General features: G+C 44.3%; 2 protein-coding genes across 3 annotated transcripts in view; one reads left to right on the top strand and one right to left on the bottom strand.

The window, feature by feature from the left end:
- The window catches only part of adgra3 (adhesion G protein-coupled receptor A3), a 29178-nt gene extending 25395 nt beyond the window's left edge, over positions 1–3783 (bottom strand). The window contains exon 1 of the mRNA XM_076972627.1: positions 2662–3783. Within this exon, the coding sequence (XP_076828742.1) occupies positions 2662–2882 (221 nt within the window). The 5' untranslated portion in view covers positions 2883–3783. The remainder of the gene's footprint in view (positions 1–2661) is intronic.
- Positions 3784–4278: 495 nt separating this feature from the next.
- Positions 4279–6867, top strand: gba3 (glucosidase, beta, acid 3). Of its 2 annotated transcripts, none has more exons than XM_076973463.1 (5): positions 4279–4713; positions 4948–5172; positions 5388–6190; positions 6310–6452; positions 6565–6689. In XM_076973463.1, the coding sequence occupies exons 1-4, from the start codon at positions 4608–4610 to the stop codon at positions 6448–6450; spliced, it is 1275 nt and encodes a 424-aa protein (XP_076829578.1). In that variant the 5' UTR covers positions 4279–4607; the 3' UTR covers positions 6451–6452; positions 6565–6689. The 2 variants fall into 2 exon arrangements, with proteins under 2 accessions (XP_076829578.1, XP_076829577.1); XM_076973462.1 differs by having other exon boundaries at positions 4280–4713; positions 6310–6433; positions 6565–6867.
- The last annotated feature ends 13423 nt before the right edge of the window (positions 6868–20290 follow it).

The following is a 20290-nucleotide window of genomic DNA, read 5'->3' as shown; positions in this document are numbered from 1 at the left end:
GGGTTCGATTCCCAGACAGGCCATGACTGAGGTGCCCTTGAGCAAGGCACCTAACCCCAACTGCTCCCCGGGCGCCGGGCTAGGGCTGCCCACCGCTCTGGGCACGTGTGATCCACAGCCCCCTAGTAATCACTAGTGTGTGTTTGTGTGTTCTGACTGCACAGATGGGTTAAAAGCGGAGGACAAATTTCGATTGGGGTGTAAAAAATCACAATTGACAAAATATGGCATATATTATTATATATAAAAAATATTTTTTATCTTTTCTATAAATTTGTGAGAGAGAGACCTGAAAAATACCTGTACTCCTGTGACCTGAATGCTGCCCAAGAAAAAGCAGGCTTCACGCTAACCGATCTGTCTACTTAATTGCCGAGGATGGTGAAATAAACCAAACGACCTCACAGATTGTTTGCGTGCATAACTGATGGTCTCTGTACAGGCCACAGGAAATAAGTGATCATACGGGTGAGACGAGGCGTCAGCCCACAGACCTGCCAGCAGTCAGCCCACAGACCTGCCAGCAGTCAGCCCACAGACCTGCCAGCAGTCAGCCCACAGACCTGCCAGCCATCAATTCCCCATGCCAAAAAATACACAGCCATAGCAATACATGGGTAGATAATTCTCTAAAGACCTGCACCACGCACTGTCTGCAAAAATGAGACACATCTGAGACATTTCAGCTTTATGGTATGTTATGTCAAAGGAGCATTTAACTGACTTTAACTTAGAAAACACCAGTATCTCCATTTTTGTTTTGTTTTGTTTTTTTTTTTTTACATAAGGCATGAAACAGAATGCACAGAGTCTTGCTGAAATGAACTAATGAACTATGATTTAAATTGGAATGAGTGACATTTTTGGTATTAGTGTCTTTAAATCACAGTACACAGAAGTACTGGACACATTTGTTTTGGATTATCTGCATGATTCATGTTCATGATGCCAGTGGGACTTTGCAAGTTTAGATTTAAGACCAACACCAGAATGTACAAACATCCCATAGAGAGACTACAGCCTCAAGACTGGCTGAGGGTTCCTCCCTCCCCTTATTAAACAAGGTCCATCTTTCATGTTTCTAAGGTAATGACAATGCACACATTATAGGTGGCAAATGCCAAAATGTCAAAGCCAAATAATGGCTTGCAGCTTTTATACAGTAGACAGTTATTGAAGAACAAAAATGAATAGGTGGCACACTTTTTTTTTTTTAATAAGTGTACTGCAAAATGCATGATCATATGCTTATATCTAGGATTTTCTCTCGTTTCCTGTTATTGAACTTAAATCAGCTGTATTTCCTTATCTGATTCCAATTCACAATAAAGCAGGATCAGGTTGGTTATAACAAGCCCTGCAACGCAACACTAGGTCTATTTTACAACCTTCTAACATTTGCAAAGCCTGAAAGTACCACCGTTGGATTGCAAGAGCACATTTTTGTCCCTTAGCATTTTAGAACTTACAAAAAAGCAACATGATTAACAAAGAAAGGCAGAAAAACTTTGCTTTAGTAAAGCTCTGCGCAGAATGAAAGAAAATGACCTTCAGAATGTATGAAGTATTTCTTTTGCCCAGAGATATCAGCTTGACCTTTAAAAAGGCTCTTCCTCTATTATGGAAGAGCTAATAACAGGTCAGTATTTTAACAGAACCAGGCAACAGGGTCATCTGGAAATTCATACTGATAATAAATGATCTACATAAACTTATTATTTTGCATTATACCAAGCATTCTTCCTGCATCATGTGAAACCAAGCGTACATGATGGCTGAGGACTTTACACCAGGGGTGCTGACAGGGATGTTGGGCCCCCTGAAAAGATATCACATTGGGCCCCACAATGCCACTGATACAGCCTGTTTTAGGGCCCCCTTCAGTCAAGGGCTCTTACAATTATCCTACCTCCCCCCACCTCCTTATATGGCACCCCTTGCTAGCATGGTTCTGCTTGTTAATTCTGGCATGTCCATTTCAACAGGTTGAGAGCAACTGTAAGAAATGTACCAGGCTCAAAGTAAACAAACCTGTTTTCCATTCAAAACGAGCTGCTTACAGAAACGAGGTTTGGTTACATTTACAGTTCACGCGCGTTCAAGAAGCAAATCACTCAAGAACGGGGCCGATAACCTGAACCTGCAAAGCATGCTGCCTGCACAAAGCACACAAGCCACTAGTTACAATGTGAAATCAGCCACAGCTGATTAACTCTGCAGTATCCGATCTGTATGCAATCCATGCACTAACAGTGCACACAATACATTGGAATTTCCAATTCATGCAAATGCAATTCATGTAGCATCTTAATATACAATCCAGTTTCCTATGACAGTATTTCTCACTTTTCAAATATGGATAAGAGTTTTCTGACACAGTTTAGTCTTGGATTTATGAATACATTTTAAAAAAGGTCCTCTAGAGCTAAACTACTCAGTCAAGACTGAGTTTGTACTTTATTCTTATTTTCTGCTGCTATGCTCAGGAGTTATACATTATTACACACACACACACACACACACACACACACATATATATACTTTTAAACCAGCAGAAAAGAGAAGCTGGCTGTGTCAGTCAAGCAGAGACGAGACAGAAGGTCCACAGAGATGTAGACCACCGAGATGTAGACCGCGTAGCGTCGTTGCTCTTTTACTTACAGTGTGACCGTCCTGTTGGGGAAGGACTCGGGGGGTAACACCTGCTGGAGCTCCATGTTGCTGCAGACCACTTTCCTGTCCGTCACGTCCACCGACTGCGAGCCTTTCCCCGCATTTTTGGGGCATTCGTCATACGACTTACGGTCAGACGGCACCGCACCGCTCGCGTTTTGGAGCAGCACAAGGGCCAGTAAAAGCACACAGGAACCCCCGGCCGACATTTCTCGCTTTTCTTGGTCGATATATACTCCAAAGAGAATTTAGTACAACAAACATGAAAGAAAACCCCCCTTATTCTACTAAAATAGCCTCTACCTCTGCGAGAAACGCACACCCACAACAACAAAACACCTCAGAACAATAGACTGGGCTTCTCAGGTCATGTTGAAAGTAGTGTGTCCAGAATAATGACCTTTTACGTTAGGATACAACATGGCTTTGTGTGCCCACTCTAATCTATACGGAGAAGAGGCGTGAAAGCCATTGTTTTCCACTGAGTCTCATTGCGTCGGCCAAACGCTTTAAAAGTTCACGATTGTTTTGTTCAACAACGCAACTCGTGCAAAGAAAATGCAACTTTAATTGACGCATAGGTTTCTTTCTTTCTTGCCCTTGGCTGTAATCCAAATCGTGCTTTTCGCGAAGACACAGCTGCTGCAGCTAGTCCAGGATGATACAAACTTCGGGAAATCTGATCACGCTTCGGCCAAGAACAACTTTCCCCTTGCGGTCTTCTTATTACACGCAGATGCACGACTCCAAACACCAACGGCCGTAAAATAAGACTTTAGCGCCAGTATCTTCTAGCTTCTCTAAAACTAGAGTTAGACGCATATCCGCACGCCAGACGATAACGTTCTTAGAAAACAACGCGTTGGGTAGTTTTTCTTTCAGTTGTTACGAATTTTGTTCAATATCCACAGATTTCGGATAATTAAAGCCACACCCCTCCATCAACGCGTAAGAATGAGTATAGTAAAAAAACTATACTGTCTGTAGTTGATTAATTCAACGATCCAGTAGAAATCCCATGAATATTGTATTCCATCCATTCACTATGCAACTCTTTTAGTCTGTGCGCGAGCTCCATGTTCCATTTCCTCTCCTGACGTCATGGTGGGTTCGCTTCTCAAAGGTTCTGCCTCTTTCCAACACCCCCCCCCCCCCCCAAAAAAAAAAGAAGTCCCGCGGAAATGGTTAAATTTAGAGGGTTTGCTGTTCATCATATTCAAGTGACAAGTGTTACCTGGATCGTTGACAGTGATAGACAAAATATGCTCTCCAGGGAATCCTAGTGTGAATTAAGAAAATTAAACTTACTTTTTATTGGCTGCCACAAAGAATTTGGCAGGACCAAGAATTATGACTTAAAATGTATAAATATTATTCATCTCATGTTGCAGTTTTTAGACAATATTAAATTTTGTTTTAGAGTTTTGGATGACAACTGAAGAAAAATCATATTCGAACAATGTATGTAAATGGGAAATCAAATTATCTGTGAAGCTAAATCTATAACAGACAACAGAACGCACTACATTCGTTTTGTATTCCTCAATATGGTTCAGACAAGTTAAGACTAGTTTGTAACGGATGAACAGTGAAGACATCGCGTGCAAAGACGAATTAAAGCTTTTAGATGTGTTTTTCGGTTTGTGTAATATCTACTTGCTAAGACTGTAATTATTCTTTTCAAACAAGCACGTAACATGCAATGGTAGTGTGACGGTAATATAAGAGGCTGAATGACTTCTTATTTTAAGAACAGGTTTCACCGAAATTACATTGAGAAAAAAAAACTTCGCTTTATGTTCATGCTGCGCGCGCTTACGCTCCGTCCTGCACGTGTGGCTTCCGGGTGACACGAAAGAGAACCTTGCGCGAAGTATTTCGACACTCATTGATAGATCAAAGTTGCAACAACTTACGTTATATGTACGCCACCGATGGAGAAAACAACATACGAAATGTCTCTTTCCAAAAATGTCTCCGTAGAAGTCTATCCAGGTGATTTTGCCTGGGGAGCCGCAACAGCTGCTTACCAAATCGAAGGTAGTTCTGCATGCCGTTATAGTCCTCATTTGCCCTCGCTCCTTTATTAATGCTGGTTGTTTATCCATGCATCTTTCCAGCTGAGTTTGGGTATATACAGCCACATGCTACAGACTGTCTTAGTAATGGCTTTGTAAAAAAATGGAATAATAAAGGTAAAAAATAAGTTAAATATATAATACAAATATACAAAGAGATTTAAAAATGTCTGCAAATGTTTCCTTCTTTGTGCAGGAGGCTGGAATGTGGACGGTAGAGGTCCCAGCATATGGGACGTTTTCTCTCATACTAAAGGCAAAGTGTTTGAGGACCAGACTGGAGACGTGGCCTGCAACAGCTACCAGCTTTGGGATGAAGACCTGAGGTGTATCCAGCACTTGGGTCTCACTCACTACCGCTTGTCTTTTTCTTGGTCGCGACTTCTTCCTGATGGAACTGCAAATAACGTCAATCCAAAAGGTGCTTCACTGTATGCTGCAGTCCTTGAGGAGATATTGCCGCAGAAGTATTTATGTTCTGTGATCTTTTCCACATACATACTAGCCCAAGGACTTAAAATAGTATATAAATTTTACCTGAAGACACGTTTGTCATTACTGGATTGGTGGATGTTATTAATTGTAAGACTATAACTGTCCAAATAATTCATTAGCTATTTTTGCTTGAATCCCCAGGTGTAGCATACTACAACAAAGTGATTAATGACCTAATAGCTAAAGCTATTATGCCCATGGTCACTCTGAACCATTTTGACCTACCTCAGGACCTGCATCTTCGCGGCGGATGGAAATCTCCCGAGATTGCGAATTATTTTGACTCCTATGCTAGGTTTTGCTTTAAAACCTTTGGAGACAGGGTGAAGTTCTGGATTACACTGAATGAACCTTATGTGTTTGCCAAACTGGGATATGAGGATGGCCTTATTGCACCAGGTGTGAAAGAGCCTGGCAGTGCCGTCTACCTGGTGGGCCACAACATGCTTCGCGCCCATGCTCGGGCCTGGCACAGTTACCATGCCCATTTCAGACATCTGCAGAGAGGGAAGGTATCCATAGCTCTGAACAGCGACTGGGCCATGCCGTCAGATCCAGGCTCTCCCGAGGACGTAGAGGCCGCAGAGCGATACATGGACTTCTCCCTGGGCTGGTTTGCCTGCCCTGTGTTCCGCACAGGGGACTACCCAGAGTCCATGAGGTCCAGGATTGAGGCCAGGAGTCTGGAACTAGGCCTCGTGGAGGGCGAGCGGTTGCCAAAGTTTTCGGAGGATGAGCCCACGGTGTTGGGCACAGCAGATTTCTTTGCCCTGAACTATTACACTTCACGGAAAGTGAATATGATACACCCTGGTCCAGGTGAGCTCAGCTTCAGAGCAGACCAGGGAGTAGAAGGATCGATTGATCCATCATGGCCAATATGTGGGGTCTCCTGGCTGGCTGTAGTTCCTGAGGGACTGCGGAAGTTGCTCAAATATATAAAGGTAAACATGTTTTCATGTTTTCATCTAATGTTCCTTTTATTCAGTTGAAGGTACACTCAGCAATTTTAGGATGCGCTTTAACTTTATCATGACATTACTCTTCTGGATCCTTTTCTCAGGAGACCTACAAGAATCCAGACATCTACATCACTGAAAATGGTTTTTCACAGATGGGACCTGTTGTACTGGAAGATCTTGATCGCTGCCAGTTTTATCATGATACTCTTCAGGAAGTGTCCAAAGGTCTTTTGATATTCTAAAGGTCTTTTGTTATTAGACACGTTTCACATATGTAACACTCATTACACATGCCATGTAAATTCAGTTTCCTCTATATCAGTTTCCTAATTATCACCCTGTTTTTTGTTGACCAGCTATCAGAGATGATGGTGTGAATGTAAAGGGGTATTTTGCCTGGTCTCTCCTGGACAACTTTGAGTGGACATATGGCTTCAGTGTGCGATTTGGCCTCTTTCACGTGGATTTCTCAAGAGCCGAGCGGAACCGCACCATTTACTGCTCTGGTCGAGAGTACGCAGCTGTGATATCCAGACACCGCACCCACATCAAGCTCAGGAAGAACTGAAGGTCAAATCTCCCAGTAACAATCTCACAGTAACAACTCCCTATCTAACATGGAAGGTTTAATCGCACTATTATTCTCATTTTGATCATCTGAGAGGTTCAGTGTTTACCATGGTCAGAGAGCCACGGTCAGAGTCATACACTCAGCTATGAAGAGTCCCACTGTGTCTTTGGTGGTTCTAGGTTTTAATGAGATATAAGTGGTTCTCAAATCTCTGATATGCACCTTTTTCAGCTCATCCCACTTCCAACACAGCTCCCACCAGCTCATCAGATCATTACAAGGCCCATTCTGAGTCAGGCCAAGGGTACTAGAGCAGTAGAGAACAAGAAACATTGAGGAGCAGTGGGTCCCTTGGACCAGACTCCAGAACCGCTGGGATACACCAGTTTGATGCCTTTCATATAAGAGATGTAAAAGGGTCCTAAGTTAAACATGGGCTTCAAATGTGGGAACAAGTAGGCTGCAACTGCAGGTGATAAACAGGTAAACAATTGATAACAATTGATGAACCATTTCAGGTGCTAAAATTCCAGGTAATAAATAAGTGTTCGATTGTCTTTTGATTGATATATGCCGACTAACCTGAGTTGAAGTAGGTCTACGGTTTTGTGCGATATATTTTGATAATTATTTTGAAAGCTGAAAAGTTGTGGAATAAATTAAGATTGATTTTGTCTCGTTTCATTTTAAAATATGATGGAAAGTGGGAGAGGAAAAGCGGCCGGCGAGGCCCTTGTGTGTTTTGTTGATATATACTGCCACACTGTGGTGCAACATGGTAGTCTAGGTTTACCTCAACCTAAAGCACGGGTTGGGTTGGGCGCCACCTCGGTCAAAATGTCACGTTAAAGGGACCGCGTCTACAAATATGGGGCTAATTAATGCTAGATTTTACTCAAAATAGTATCCGGTTACCAGTATCAGCAGGATTCATTTATCAGTAGACAATTTTACTTTATAGTGCAGCAACGTTTTAACAAAAACAAACAACAAAGGCTAACAAATTCCTGTAATCAGATTTAGCAAAATGTCTGTTGCTTTTCATCATGTAAGAGTTCATCTGCCTTTAACGCTGGTGTTTTAGAACGAGCTAACTCCCCATCTCAACATGGCTTTGACGGCGGTGCAGTGTCTTTGGCAATAATAAAACTAGCCTCGGCGGCAGTATCATTAATCTCACAAGTGAAAACAGACTGTTGCTTTTTGACAGCTGCAATTAGTTCTTTTATTATGTCTGTCCATAGCTGCCCAATAGAGCTAGCTGTACACTTCTTCGTCAGATGTCTTTCCAATTCATGGCACAGCGTTTGTTTGTATGTGTATATTAGCCTGTGTGCCTTCCAAGAAAGGACCACAAGAGGATAAATTAGTGATTGCATATGGGCATTGATAAAAGCCAGAAGATGAAAACTAAATAAATAAACAAAAGAATATCCAATTCCTATGAGACCTTTGGATTTGTGGGTTTGGTTTTGTCAAGACCAAATGTTAATCAAATGTTGAATTTAGAATGCGTATTTGTATTAAAACTGCTGAATTTAATTATCAGAAGCAGACCTTCATGATGGAGATGAGTGAAAACAGAAACCACTTCCAGCCCTCCACAACTCTGAGCAACAATATTCGTCTCTTCGCTGGATCAGCCCAGACAGTCTCCTGTCTGTAATTCACCGTTAGTCAGTGAAGTACATCCTGTCATAGGGCTTGGTGCCATATCTGTTACCTTCGGGTCATAATAACCAAACACCAATTAACATTTAAATGATTTCACTGTTACAGTGCCTTAATGCTTTTGTGAACAGCGTTCTTTCATTATCTCTGTATATCTGTGATTAAACCACAGTACGAAGTGGCAATGGGAACATTTCTCAGCCTTGTTCTCCGTGTAAAACTGCAGATTCATCATATATACAGTTAAGTCACTCGTGAAGACGCATCACTGTGTTTAACTGTCATGTTTAATCAGGCCATGTGTGGGAGGCCCATTTGTTTGAGACGTAAGTGAACTTGTACTCAGAGCCAAGGAAGCTCATTTGCTTAATATGCGTTTTCAGAATAATTTAGCCACCAACGATCACATTATGCATTATATACGAAGTCTGAAGTTTAAGTCTGGGGTTTGGGCAGCTCATACGGGTACGGGGGGACGACTTCTGGCAAGTAATGACCTGCTCTATCACTGATCGCACTCATCTGCATATTCCCGCAAGTTCATCCGTAATGAAACTGTTTCTCTGATAATCAGGATGTGAAGCTGCATGTGATCTTTCTTTACCCCTGAGCACAACTATCATAGGTGTTGGATCTCATCCGCTCTCCTTCCCCAACCCGTCCCTTTGTCATGTCCTCGGAGAGCGAGCGAAGGAACCACGGGTTGAGGAGGTCCTGTTCCTGACACCTTTGCTTTCCGTCTTCCTTCTGCAATTCCCCGTAGACAGTCATGGATGAGGAGGGGGCCCTAAAGAGGGATGAGAAAACCATCTGTTCTCAGGCTTCTGCTCAGCTGTTCAGTCTGTGGTTCTCTGTTCAAGGAGAAACAGTGCAGTGCAGGATGGGGGAGTGTCCTCATTTTGTCCTCTTCTTCCTGAATTCCTTTCTTTCTGAATTTATGTTAATGGCACCCAAATTGACTGTGAAGACTATGTCTATACACACACACACACACACACACACACACACACACAAATAAATGAAGAGTAGATATTCCTCTGCTTTTTGCTGCACAGAACAGATCTCCAGCCATCCAGATGTATCGTTTTGCGCGAGCAAGAGAAAGAGACTCGGACAGAATGGCTCGCTGGATGGATAAAAGCTTTCAATGGCATCACACGTCCTTTGGATCCATCGAGTGACTTTTATCAGCGCTGTAGGAAACGCGCCGCTGCAGTTAGAAGGCCGTTTCGAGCCCCTTCACAAGTTGGAACATTGATTTTTGAATTTGAGGGGTTTAAAGAGAGATGGAATACAGAGAGCTGTCTCCACCAGAAGGCTAAATATGAGATAATTTAGAAGATAATCTGAATTTATTTCCCTATGTAAGCCTAATATCTAAAATTCAATGTAGAAGCACAATAACAATGGTGATCAGTCATTTCCTAATCCCATTAGCTGTTCATTTCCTCAGTGTTCTGCTGTAGTATCTGTAGCATTGCTTTTTTGTACAGTAGACTGAGTAACTAAATAAATGAGAAGCCACAGCTTTCAGTCACTGATCAAACGTGGGAGGGTTGATATTGCACACAAGTTGGTCTGCACTTTTGGTGAGATCAGGAGTTAGACATCACAAAGGCACCAGAGGCAGGAAACACTCAAAACCAAGCAGAACAGAGACACAGAGACATAGTGACAGAGAAACACAGTGACACTTCTGTGAAGCATGACTCTTACATATTGCTCTTTCTTGACTGCCTCGTTTTAGAGTCTTCAGCCTGTTAAATGTGAGTGAGTGAGTTCCAGTCACTTTAAAAATGGACATTGGAGTTGAGGCTCCAACTGCCTTCTGTGTTTATACTGCTCGGCTAACACCAGTCCCAGTAACTGAGGAATGAACATATCAAATCCAACACAGGCATCTCTTGGCACTGTCAGAGATATTCATGGTGTCCCTGGCCGGTTTCTGTTGAATTTATAACTAATGCACTTGCTCACCGAAGCTCAAGAAATGCATGCATGTCACAGGTCTGCACAGTTATTTCAGTGCAGCCCACTGTGCTGAATAGATGCCACGGTCTCCTTTATTACTGCTGGAGTCAATCTGGGACAACAATACGCTCTGACCACTTAACACTCACTATTGTAGTGGATTAATAAAGACATGGTCCCACTAGAACCCTCAAGTGCCTGTCAGTGTTTGAATAATACTTTGGGGACAGACTTCTGACTATTACATTCATTTACAAGACAGTCTGACCCATGCCACAGCTAGTCCATACGAAGACGAACAGTGCTAATGAGATTAGCACTATGACTGTAATAATATACAAATATTTAATTATGTAATTGTCATGCAAAACAGTTCATTAATATGTATATTGTGGCTATTGAATAAAAGTAACCCTTATATATTTGTGAAATGAGGGTGACTAACTCTTTGTGTGCGTGTGTGTGCGCGCGCATGCAAATCCTTAATTGAGTATGTGCAGCAGGGAGATTAGACATGTTTATAAGGTCATACATTTACTGAAAAATACGAAAATCTCAGCAAAAGGAACAAAAGGGTTCCATTGGGTTGATATGTACTGTGGCTAAATATGATAGATTTACAAACAGATTTACAAACAGTATCCCCATGACAAATTACATTTGTTATTGACCTTATTTTAGTATTATTCATTTACTTATACAATGTAAATACTACATTTCCACCTTAATATAAGAGACAATGTTCTAAATTGTAAATCGCACCTACTCTCAAAATGCAGCAGCGAGTGGCAGAATCAAAATATTCTAATGAACTCTATGAAGGGGCTTCATCTACATCTGAAACCAAGATGGTGTTTGCCATGGAGCAGAATAAATTAGGCCTGTCTACTCACAACACATCAGAGGCAGCCTTGAACTCACCCACTTTCAGCCATCACCCCATTCACATGCTGCATACAACAGGGCTGTTGTCTTTCCCTCACGGCGGTACCAATCTAAACAGTACATTAGCCTTAGAGTTCAAGGTTCCTTGCAGATGGTTTTGCGTCGGTACATTTCCCTCATGCTTTGTTTTTTTTTTTGTTGTTTTTTCGTTTTCTTTTTTTTCCTCGTGAGGACGGGAGGGAGACGAGCGGAGTGTGTGTGTATTTGTTGTGGGTCACGCTAAACGTGCGTCAGCTTATTTCGCGATAACGGGGTGAATCAAGGTCCGGCACACGCGATGTACGCGAAGTTTCTGGAGCGAGGAAAAGAGGTGTCACGGACTCGAGTGCACTCAGCAGCTTGACTAGTGACTATTTGAAATACGTACCCTAATGACACAATTACGAGAGATTACAAGGGAACACGGAGTATACTTTTAGCAGTCAGCGTGCTGTGGAATGTACATTTTCGGTTCCATTTACAGCCGAATAATGGGCACTTGCTGTGAACCGGCTCCACTGAACAGACTGCAAAAGGCTTCCCTGGGGTCCCAATAATCACAGCATTATATTCTCAGGCTGCCACTGCTCTCCTTTTTGTTTATATTAGGATTTCTTTGTGTGTGTGTGTGTGTGTGTGTGTGTGTGTGTGTGTCATACTAAACCCCTCATCAGGCCACAAATGCTATCATTCCAAGCACATTGCTCTTCAGGAGAAAAAAAACAGAGACTCCTCCTGCAAGCCATGCAGGGAATCTTAACCACTCAGGCACAAATGAGATAAACACAGACCCTGTTAGGCAGATGAACAATGGCGAGTGGAAGACACCAGGAACACCCCAGTTCATGTTCATGGCTCCTTTACTTTTTTTCCCCCCCAGATTTGAAGGTAAACGCATTACGAATCGCAATCGCGAGGACCTCAAACTGCCTGGGCTTTCCGCCATGCCTCCGTTCCACTGTTCCACTCCTTTGAAGCGCCTGACCGCCGCCATTATGTGTAAGTAGGAGGGTGTTGGCATGCAGGCCCCGGCAGGTGAGCCACACTCATCCATACGGCTGACGGGAGGAGACGCAGACTGATTTATGGGGGTGGGGGATGGAGGGGGGGGGGGTGGTGGAGGTTGCGGAGAGCCAGCGGGGGTGTCCTGGAGCCCGGTTCAGCTGAGAGGAGATGGATACCCACCCGGCTGTGGAGCTTAGGGCTGGCCAGGAGCGGAGAGGTGGAGTGAGGCTGAACCTCCCAGACCCAGACAAGAAGGATGGGCACGGCGGGGAGCGGCGGCGGCCGTGATCGATCGAGTGACGCCACGTCACCGCACCAAGCTGGAGGGGAGGGGATGTGCAGTGGGCAACCAAGAACCTGTTGCCCCGCTTCTTGTTAACCGCTAAACGTGCTCTCACCGCCTCGTCGAATAGGACTTCTACTTAAAGCCGACTGGAGAAAGCCCATAGCATTGGTCTGCATCTCACTCATTAAAGGAAAAAAAAACAAGCATGTACCATCTGGTGTGTGTAATGCTTCACATCCTGATACTATTTCTCACACCAAGACCGATCCAAGAATCCATCTGACGAAAACATAACACAACAAGGATGATTCTTTGTTAAATTAAGAGCGGTCCAGACTAGCAGATGGCCATGAAGGTAAGCTGCTGAATTAGCATGATGCTAAAGTAACTAGCTGATGTTCTACAAGAGTTCACTAAGTCACCCCTGTAGCGGCGAGGAAGGGCTAAGCCCCAGAGACAGCACGCTATAAGCATTATGCTTTGTACTTTTCATGCAACCTCTTCCCTCCGTCTTGCTGGTGGCCAATATTTTATATAACCTCACCTGCCTGCTAATGTACAGGGCCCCTGTGTCCTTCCCTTAGCCCACACAGCAAGCCTTTGCATACACTCCCTTACATGGACATACGTCATGCTCAGAGGTCGTTTGTGGACTCCTCATCCAGTGTCTTCTAAGCTGCAGTGTGAAACAGTGATCACAGTAACAGCCTATCTTACCACCCATATGGGACGTAAGGTAAATTTGTTTCATATCCTGTTCGAGCCTGGATACATGCCAGAACCACTCTGCATAAAGCAGAGATAAATGTTAATAGGGATTGTAGGAAATTTTGCAAAACTGTGCAAAAAGAACTCTGGTGCTTACACATATTTTAATCCTTCGATATTTGGAGTCTATCCTACTCTTCAGCTCCGAGCAGCCTCAGAAGTGCGAGCCACTCCCAAATCAATGTGCCCACTCCGCGGCTGTCTCTCTCGTCCCACGAGCGGCTATGGAGGGAGGGCCCTCCTGCCCAGCAGAGGACATGGGAATCAATTTCCCTTATTGAAACAAATGGACACTGTCCACCTGAGCAGCATATTTTTGGGCGCCCCCGTGTAATTCTAATTAACCCCCCTCTCCCGTCCCCAAACCTTCTCCTCCACCCCCCTCCATACCCCTGTCCCGGGTTTGTGTAGGGTTTTTGCCCCACACGTGCACCACCTATGCCTTTTACCGTAATGAGAAAGCCCTCGCTCGAAGGTAAGCTCCGCCGTGATTCATGGTGTCTCGGACACGCGGGAAAGACGCGCGGGACAGGACGACTGAAGGACGGCAGTGGTAAGTCCCCCAGAGTGCCGGGGTAACCCACACACTTCATGGCCCTCCAGATATTACAGGTTCCCCTTTTCTCCGAGCTGGAAATAGAACTCTAATAGAAGTTGTCATTTATGGAAAAAAGGCTATTAACATGGTCCACACTTTGATTTGTTTGTTCCTGTATGGGGTGGTATGGGGGTTAGCTTTATTTACTTTGTTCCCTCGTGAATTCCTCTACTGTATGTCATTTTAAAACATCCCTTAGGTCCCACATTTTCTTTAATATGACAGAAATAATGCCATATTCTTAACGAGGCTACTGTGGACACACATGTAGTTTCAACTGAAGTCCTGTTGCTAAGATTCTCACTAGGTTGACATTTTGAGTTTTTTTTGTTTGTTTTTTGGCAATGGCTAGACCTCTGATTGATCTAAAGCTTGTCAAGAGCAATGCAGAGGATCAATATTAAAAGAGAAAAAATAAATAAACAAAAACAGGGTCACCTCACAGTGTATGTGACCTCCACCCAGCCGCTACATCTGTCATTCGACACCTCAGACCACTCCGTCTAATGGCCTACGTATAAACACCGTAGAGATTCACCTGAGACTGTTGGGGGTGGGGGGGGGGAGGTGGCACGGCTCACGCCCTGTTGTCACGACGACCCCTCTAAGCAAACAAATTTGGTATCGGCTTTGGTTTCGGTCAAGAAGAAAACAGCGTTTTCCCCCTGAGTGCACGGGGGATCAGTGGTGGTGCCGTGGCAACGAAGATGCTGCTGAGCTATCAGCGTGATATTTTCCAGCCGACAGGCTGATCCCTCATCCGCAGGGCGTGGGGCGCACACACACACACACACACACACACACACACACACACACACACACACACACATCCTAGGCGTGTTCTTTAGTGTGTTAAACTGACAGTCACTGGGAGGAGACGGAGGCTGGGCTGGATCTTGCGTGCGGTTGCCGTGGGAGCAGGTAAGCAGCAGGCAACGCCGCCTCTCGCCATTACCGCCACGCCATTTTGCATAAGCTGCCCGATGTGCTGATGAAAGCATGCCTGGCTTCAGGTGTGAGGCAGAAAATGAGACTCACACACACACACACACACACACACACACACACACACACAACAATAGGGAGCTATTTCGTGAAAATGTCAGTCCCGGGAGGGAGCTAGGGGCGGCCAGCATGACCAAAGGCAGCCTGTGGGTTCTCTGGACCAGCTGACCCAGTGTCTTCCGGCATGTTCGCTAACGTTTGCGGCAACACACACAAGCGGATGTCCAAAGATTCTCTGCCAAGGGCTGAGGGTTCACTGGCGAGGGAACGTTTATGATTCACTGCGGAAGATGATGTTTGGCGTTTTAACATATTGTGGTTGGTTATATTCTTTATAGAAGTCTGTTTCTCAAACAACCCTCCGCACCACCACAGCCAATACTCACAACCCTCACAGCTGACCGACGGCACTTACATCACCCGTCAAGACAAAAGCTGTGACCAAGTCCCTTCAGGTCCAAAGCTATGACCAACGCACTATTTTCATTTTTCTCCTGCATTTCTTTCTCCTGCTCTCTCACCACCTCTGTCTGTCTGTCTGTCTGTCTCTCTCTCTCTGCCTGCCTTGCTTCAAAGAGCTGATTACAAATGGTCAATTTGAAAATGGAGTCCAAAGTCCCCAAGGCCACCGGTCTGTCAGACTGAGGTGCAAGGCGAGCACGGCCCGGCTGCACCACGCCCAGAAACGGAGACATGAGCGAACAAAACAAATTCCCCCGGCGTGACGGCACGGCAACCAGCGAAGGTAAGAAGTGTGGGGGAGGGGGCGTCGGGGTGGGGCTTTGGATCTCGCAACATCTCGCCCTCAGCGTTTATATCACAACTCCTCACAAAGCGGCAATGGATCATTCCAGTCAACTGGTGTTAGTGGTATCGAGAAAAGCCATGGGCTGTCACCGAGTGCATGCCTTTCATATTTTACCAGAGACAGTGTCTCCTCTCCCCCAGCCACTCTCAAAGCTGCCTTTGAGGATAATATCTTTCCAAATCTTTCCCCTCTCCTGGCTGAGAGGCTATTTTTGAACCCGTTGTCTTCACTGCCTTGCCACTCTCCGACCACTTGAGGAATCAGAGCACAGTCATCTTGCACTAGTGGATGTGACGTTGTTCGCTTTCTGTCATCTGCAATCTGGGAAGCCTTTGCTTCTGCCTGGGTTTGTCACTTCTGATCAGTATTTCAAAGGGCACGCCATGTTTTCTCTCTCCAAACAGGCACCCACACTGCATTTATTTCATTATGGTCGAGGATGGAACCGTGACAATGGGGCTTCGAAAAAAGCTAGGAGCTAGGCAAATTCCCTTTTTTAATGCACAGTATGCATAAAAAAGCTTGCAATTCCGTGAGTCATTTTCACAGATATTTTTGATATCTTTTCATACTAATCATGATGCAGTAATGCTTCTGAAATTCTCTGGGTTTCACTGACCCCCTGACTCACAAAGGACTACTTCTCAGGAGGTGACATTTGGGGTGTATTTGCAGCAAACTGTTCCCACTTATCATAAAAGTGCCTTACTTATTTAGGTGTTGACTCAGACAGTGAGAAGAAGCCAATCTGAGAGTCCTGGAATTCACAGCACAGCACCTTTAAAACTCATAAATAGTTTTGGAAAATGAAGTGGTGACTCAAAGTAGACAAATTGAATCCTTGGTGAACAGAAATGAGTCACTGCTCAGCTCAAGCCCAAGGATGGTATTCAGTTGGGCAATGTGCTACCAGTGGATAGTCTACGAATGTAACCACAATTTCTCTTTGGGATGGAAAGGCAGTATGGCCACCCCTCTATTCTGTTTGACAGCTTATAGTAGGAAATAAAAATGTGTGTATAAATATATTATATTATATATATATATATATATATATATATATATATATATATATATATATATATATATATATATATATATAAGGGTGGATTTCTTAAATATTCAAGAGATATGCTGTATATTATTAAATTTTATTCTATTTTTAAAATATTATTCTATTTTGTCACAAGTATGTATTAATTTTCTATTCTGTCACAGAAAGCTTTTGGTTTATATCAGTCTAAAGACATCTTTAGACAGTGAAGATCTACCAGTTTGGAAGTCTAGTTTATACTAAATCCATTAATTTATCACATTTGGAAGTCAGCTGAGTTAATGAGATTTTGCCATATTGCCAATTGTGATATTCATCCAATCAGAATTAGTCCACATTTACCCATCTGTGCAGTGAGAATATACACACACATACTAGTGATCACTAGGGGGCTGTGCACACATGCCCAGAGCGGAGTGCACCACGGCACCCGGGGAACAGTTGGGGTGAAGTGCCTTGTTCAAGGGCACTTCCGTCATGGCCTAGCGCCTAGGAATTGAACCCACAACCCTCCGGTCCCATGACCGGTTCCCTAACCACCAGATTATGACTGCCCACACCTACACGTGAGGTGTGTTAGCTTTGAGTTGGTAGTGAAAACTGAAAGAATGTGAAAGTGAAATCTGAAAGTAAGAAACAGTGCAGGTGACCATGGTCTACAGATATAGATTTTTCTTCATGTCACCTAGCTGGTTGAGTCTCCTGGTCATGTGCAATGCTACTGTCCTTATATGATGGAGAGAAACCTCAGAGGAACCCTGTTGTACTTCCATTTATCTCCTTCACACACCCCTCCCTCACCTGAACCGAGGGAGAGAGGTTCAAGGTTGCTGGTGGATAAATCATTGCTTTTCCACAATTGTATCTTACATACTCCCACCATGTGTTAGTATATATCGTTGGCTTGAGACAGAAAAAGAAACAAGACTTACAGCACAATTTTTTGGAGAACATCTTATGTGACATCTTAGTTTTATATTTTTACAGAAGGTCTGGGAATTTTGCATCCATTTTTTTCTTATATTCTCCACATATAACTGAATAAATACCATTCAAAAGTAATTTGTTTCTTATGGCCAAGTGAAATATATAGGAATCTTTTTATCCTTTTATAGCTGCACAGGAGTTTACAGACTAAATCAACACAGACAGCACTCTCTCTCTCTCTCTCTCTCTCTCTCTCTCTCTCACACACACACACACACCCTATTTTATTTGATATAAATATTTACAACTAATGTAATCAGTGTGCATTAAAAGCAGCATTTTAAAGCAGTAAATCCTCTTAGCACATTTATTGTGTTCTGGTTTTTAAACCATTAAACCATACCGATAACCACCATTCCTCTGCTATCCTTTGACCAAAATGATGCTCCAACTTGAAATGTTGTGATAATGGGAGCTGACAGGGGCTTTGCTGTAGCAGACACGTGACTGCACCCCTGAAGACAGCCAGCAGATCGCCTCGGAGCACGCTGGCACAAATAAACAGCCGTCTCAGCTCAGATCCTTAGACAGGCACCGCGGACGCCTGTCAGCCAGTGCCGGGCAATCTGAATGCCCAGCATGCATCTGGACTTGGTCGGCTCAGAGCTGGGTTGGGCTGGGTTTGGGTTTCTGAACACCACCCAACCCCCCCCCCCCCCCCCCCGCCCCTGCTGCACACCCCTTTGTCACTGATCTACTGTTACTCATTTGCATATCATGGCAGTTTGATAGCTGCCTCCGTACTGTCAGAGAGGAAAACCAGCAGAAAGCTGAACATTATGCAACAACAGGTAGTGTAGCAATCTCAGGCAGAGTGTGCGCTGGTGATTTGCCAGTGCGGTGAACTTAATATGCTGACAGGTTCTTCACAGGGGCTATGATCTGATCCAGGGAGAGTAGGGAGAGGATGAAGGAACTGGCCGTCTGTCAGAAGATACACCTCAGATCATGAGGCACAGACGTGCACACAATGCAGCCGGATGTTTTCTGCGTATTCGGAGAGTGAAGATTCATTCTGCGTGGCACGTCGGTTTATGGGGAAATAAAGAAATGGTAGTGGAAAATGGCGTGTCCACAAGAACACTCCAGGGCTTCATAAATGCTTTTCTAATGTACAACTTGAGAAAAAGTGACTTAAGGATGTGTCAGAGCAGGTCAAGTGTTCTTTCTCTCTCTCTCTCTTCTCTCTCTCTTGGTCTCTGTCTCTCATATCACCCACAAAATGCACACACACAAGCACACACACACAAGCACACACACACACACACACACACACACACACACACACACACACACACACACACACACACACACACACACACACACACACAGTCTGCCACCCTGACCTCTGGCTTTGTGGCCTACATTATTGATCGGCCAATCACTTAGCAAAGACCAAGAGCCCTCTAGCCTGACCACTTAACCTTGTGTCCCTAAGCAAGCTTCACAAACATTAGGTCACCCACTTTAGCTTCTCACACATACATGCATACACACACACACACACACACGCACACACACAGACACACACACACATTCCCCTTCGTCCATTCTCACTCCCCAAAGCCCATAAGATTTATTGCCTTTTAAATGAGCTGCCACTGAATTAAGCAACAATGCTGAGAAAACGTTACTTGGCATTCGTCACTGGGGCTGCATACACTAAATATAGCGGGCGATAATTGTGGTGACCCGCTTGTCCTTTGCTCACGAGACGGAAACGCACCGCAGGCCAGCGCCTGTGCGTCTGCCTCACCTGACCCCTCCTGACCCCTACTGACCCCTCCTCCACGAAGGTAGCCGACGCCCGTAGGAAAAGTGCGACCGATGCGGGACCTCACCGGGAACGCGAAGCTGCATTTTCGCAGTCGGAAACTGGGCCAGCCCCTCCGTGTGGACGGCTCTGAACGACGAGCTTAGAAAACTAGGAGCGTTTCTTCAAAATTTCAAAAGACGGGGAAGAAACAGGAAGAAGAAGGACGGGGAAAGACCTGTCGGTGCATCTCGGAGTGTAGCGGCTCTCCACAGAACGACTGAAGATCACGCAGCACCTCAGCACCACGCCGTTAAACCCCCTGTAGGCTGTGCATTCTAATACAAAACAACTATTTATCTGCAATGATGGTTTAAAGGTGTTTTCATGACCTTGTTTGAAATACGAGATCTTCTAAACCCTCTGCCCATTTCAGTTCTGTAGAGATTAATTCTTTGCAGCAGGTTTATGGGGAAATAAAGAAAGTCTACATAAAAAAATTGCAAGTGTAATAACATCACTGGATTTCAGGATCAGAGAAGGCTGATTAAGGTGCTAGAAATGCCAAGATTATGGGTTCGATTCCCAGGGAACCCACTCTGTCATACTGATAAATATGTATGTAGCTCGGGATAAGAGTGTCTGACAAATATGTAAGTCACTCTGGATAACAGTGTCTGT

The sequence above is a fragment of the Brachyhypopomus gauderio genome, chromosome 14 (genome assembly GCF_052324685.1).
Source record: "Brachyhypopomus gauderio isolate BG-103 chromosome 14, BGAUD_0.2, whole genome shotgun sequence".
In the NCBI taxonomy this organism is placed as follows: domain Eukaryota; kingdom Metazoa; phylum Chordata; class Actinopteri; order Gymnotiformes; family Hypopomidae; genus Brachyhypopomus; species Brachyhypopomus gauderio.
Note: the sequence above shows the minus strand (reverse complement) of the source record. Positions and strands in the feature narration are given on the sequence as shown.

Excerpts from the sequence above, each read along its gene's own strand:
- gba3 (XM_076973462.1), top strand. The coding sequence starts at position 4,608 with ATGGAGAAAACAACATACGAAATGTCTCTTTCCAAAAATGTCTCCGTA. Across the intron at positions 5,173-5,387 it reads AAATAACGTCAATCCAAAAG|GTGTAGCATACTACAACAAA; the intron begins GTGCTTCACTGT and ends TTGAATCCCCAG. Across the intron at positions 6,191-6,309 it reads AGTTGCTCAAATATATAAAG|GAGACCTACAAGAATCCAGA; the intron begins GTAAACATGTTT and ends TCCTTTTCTCAG.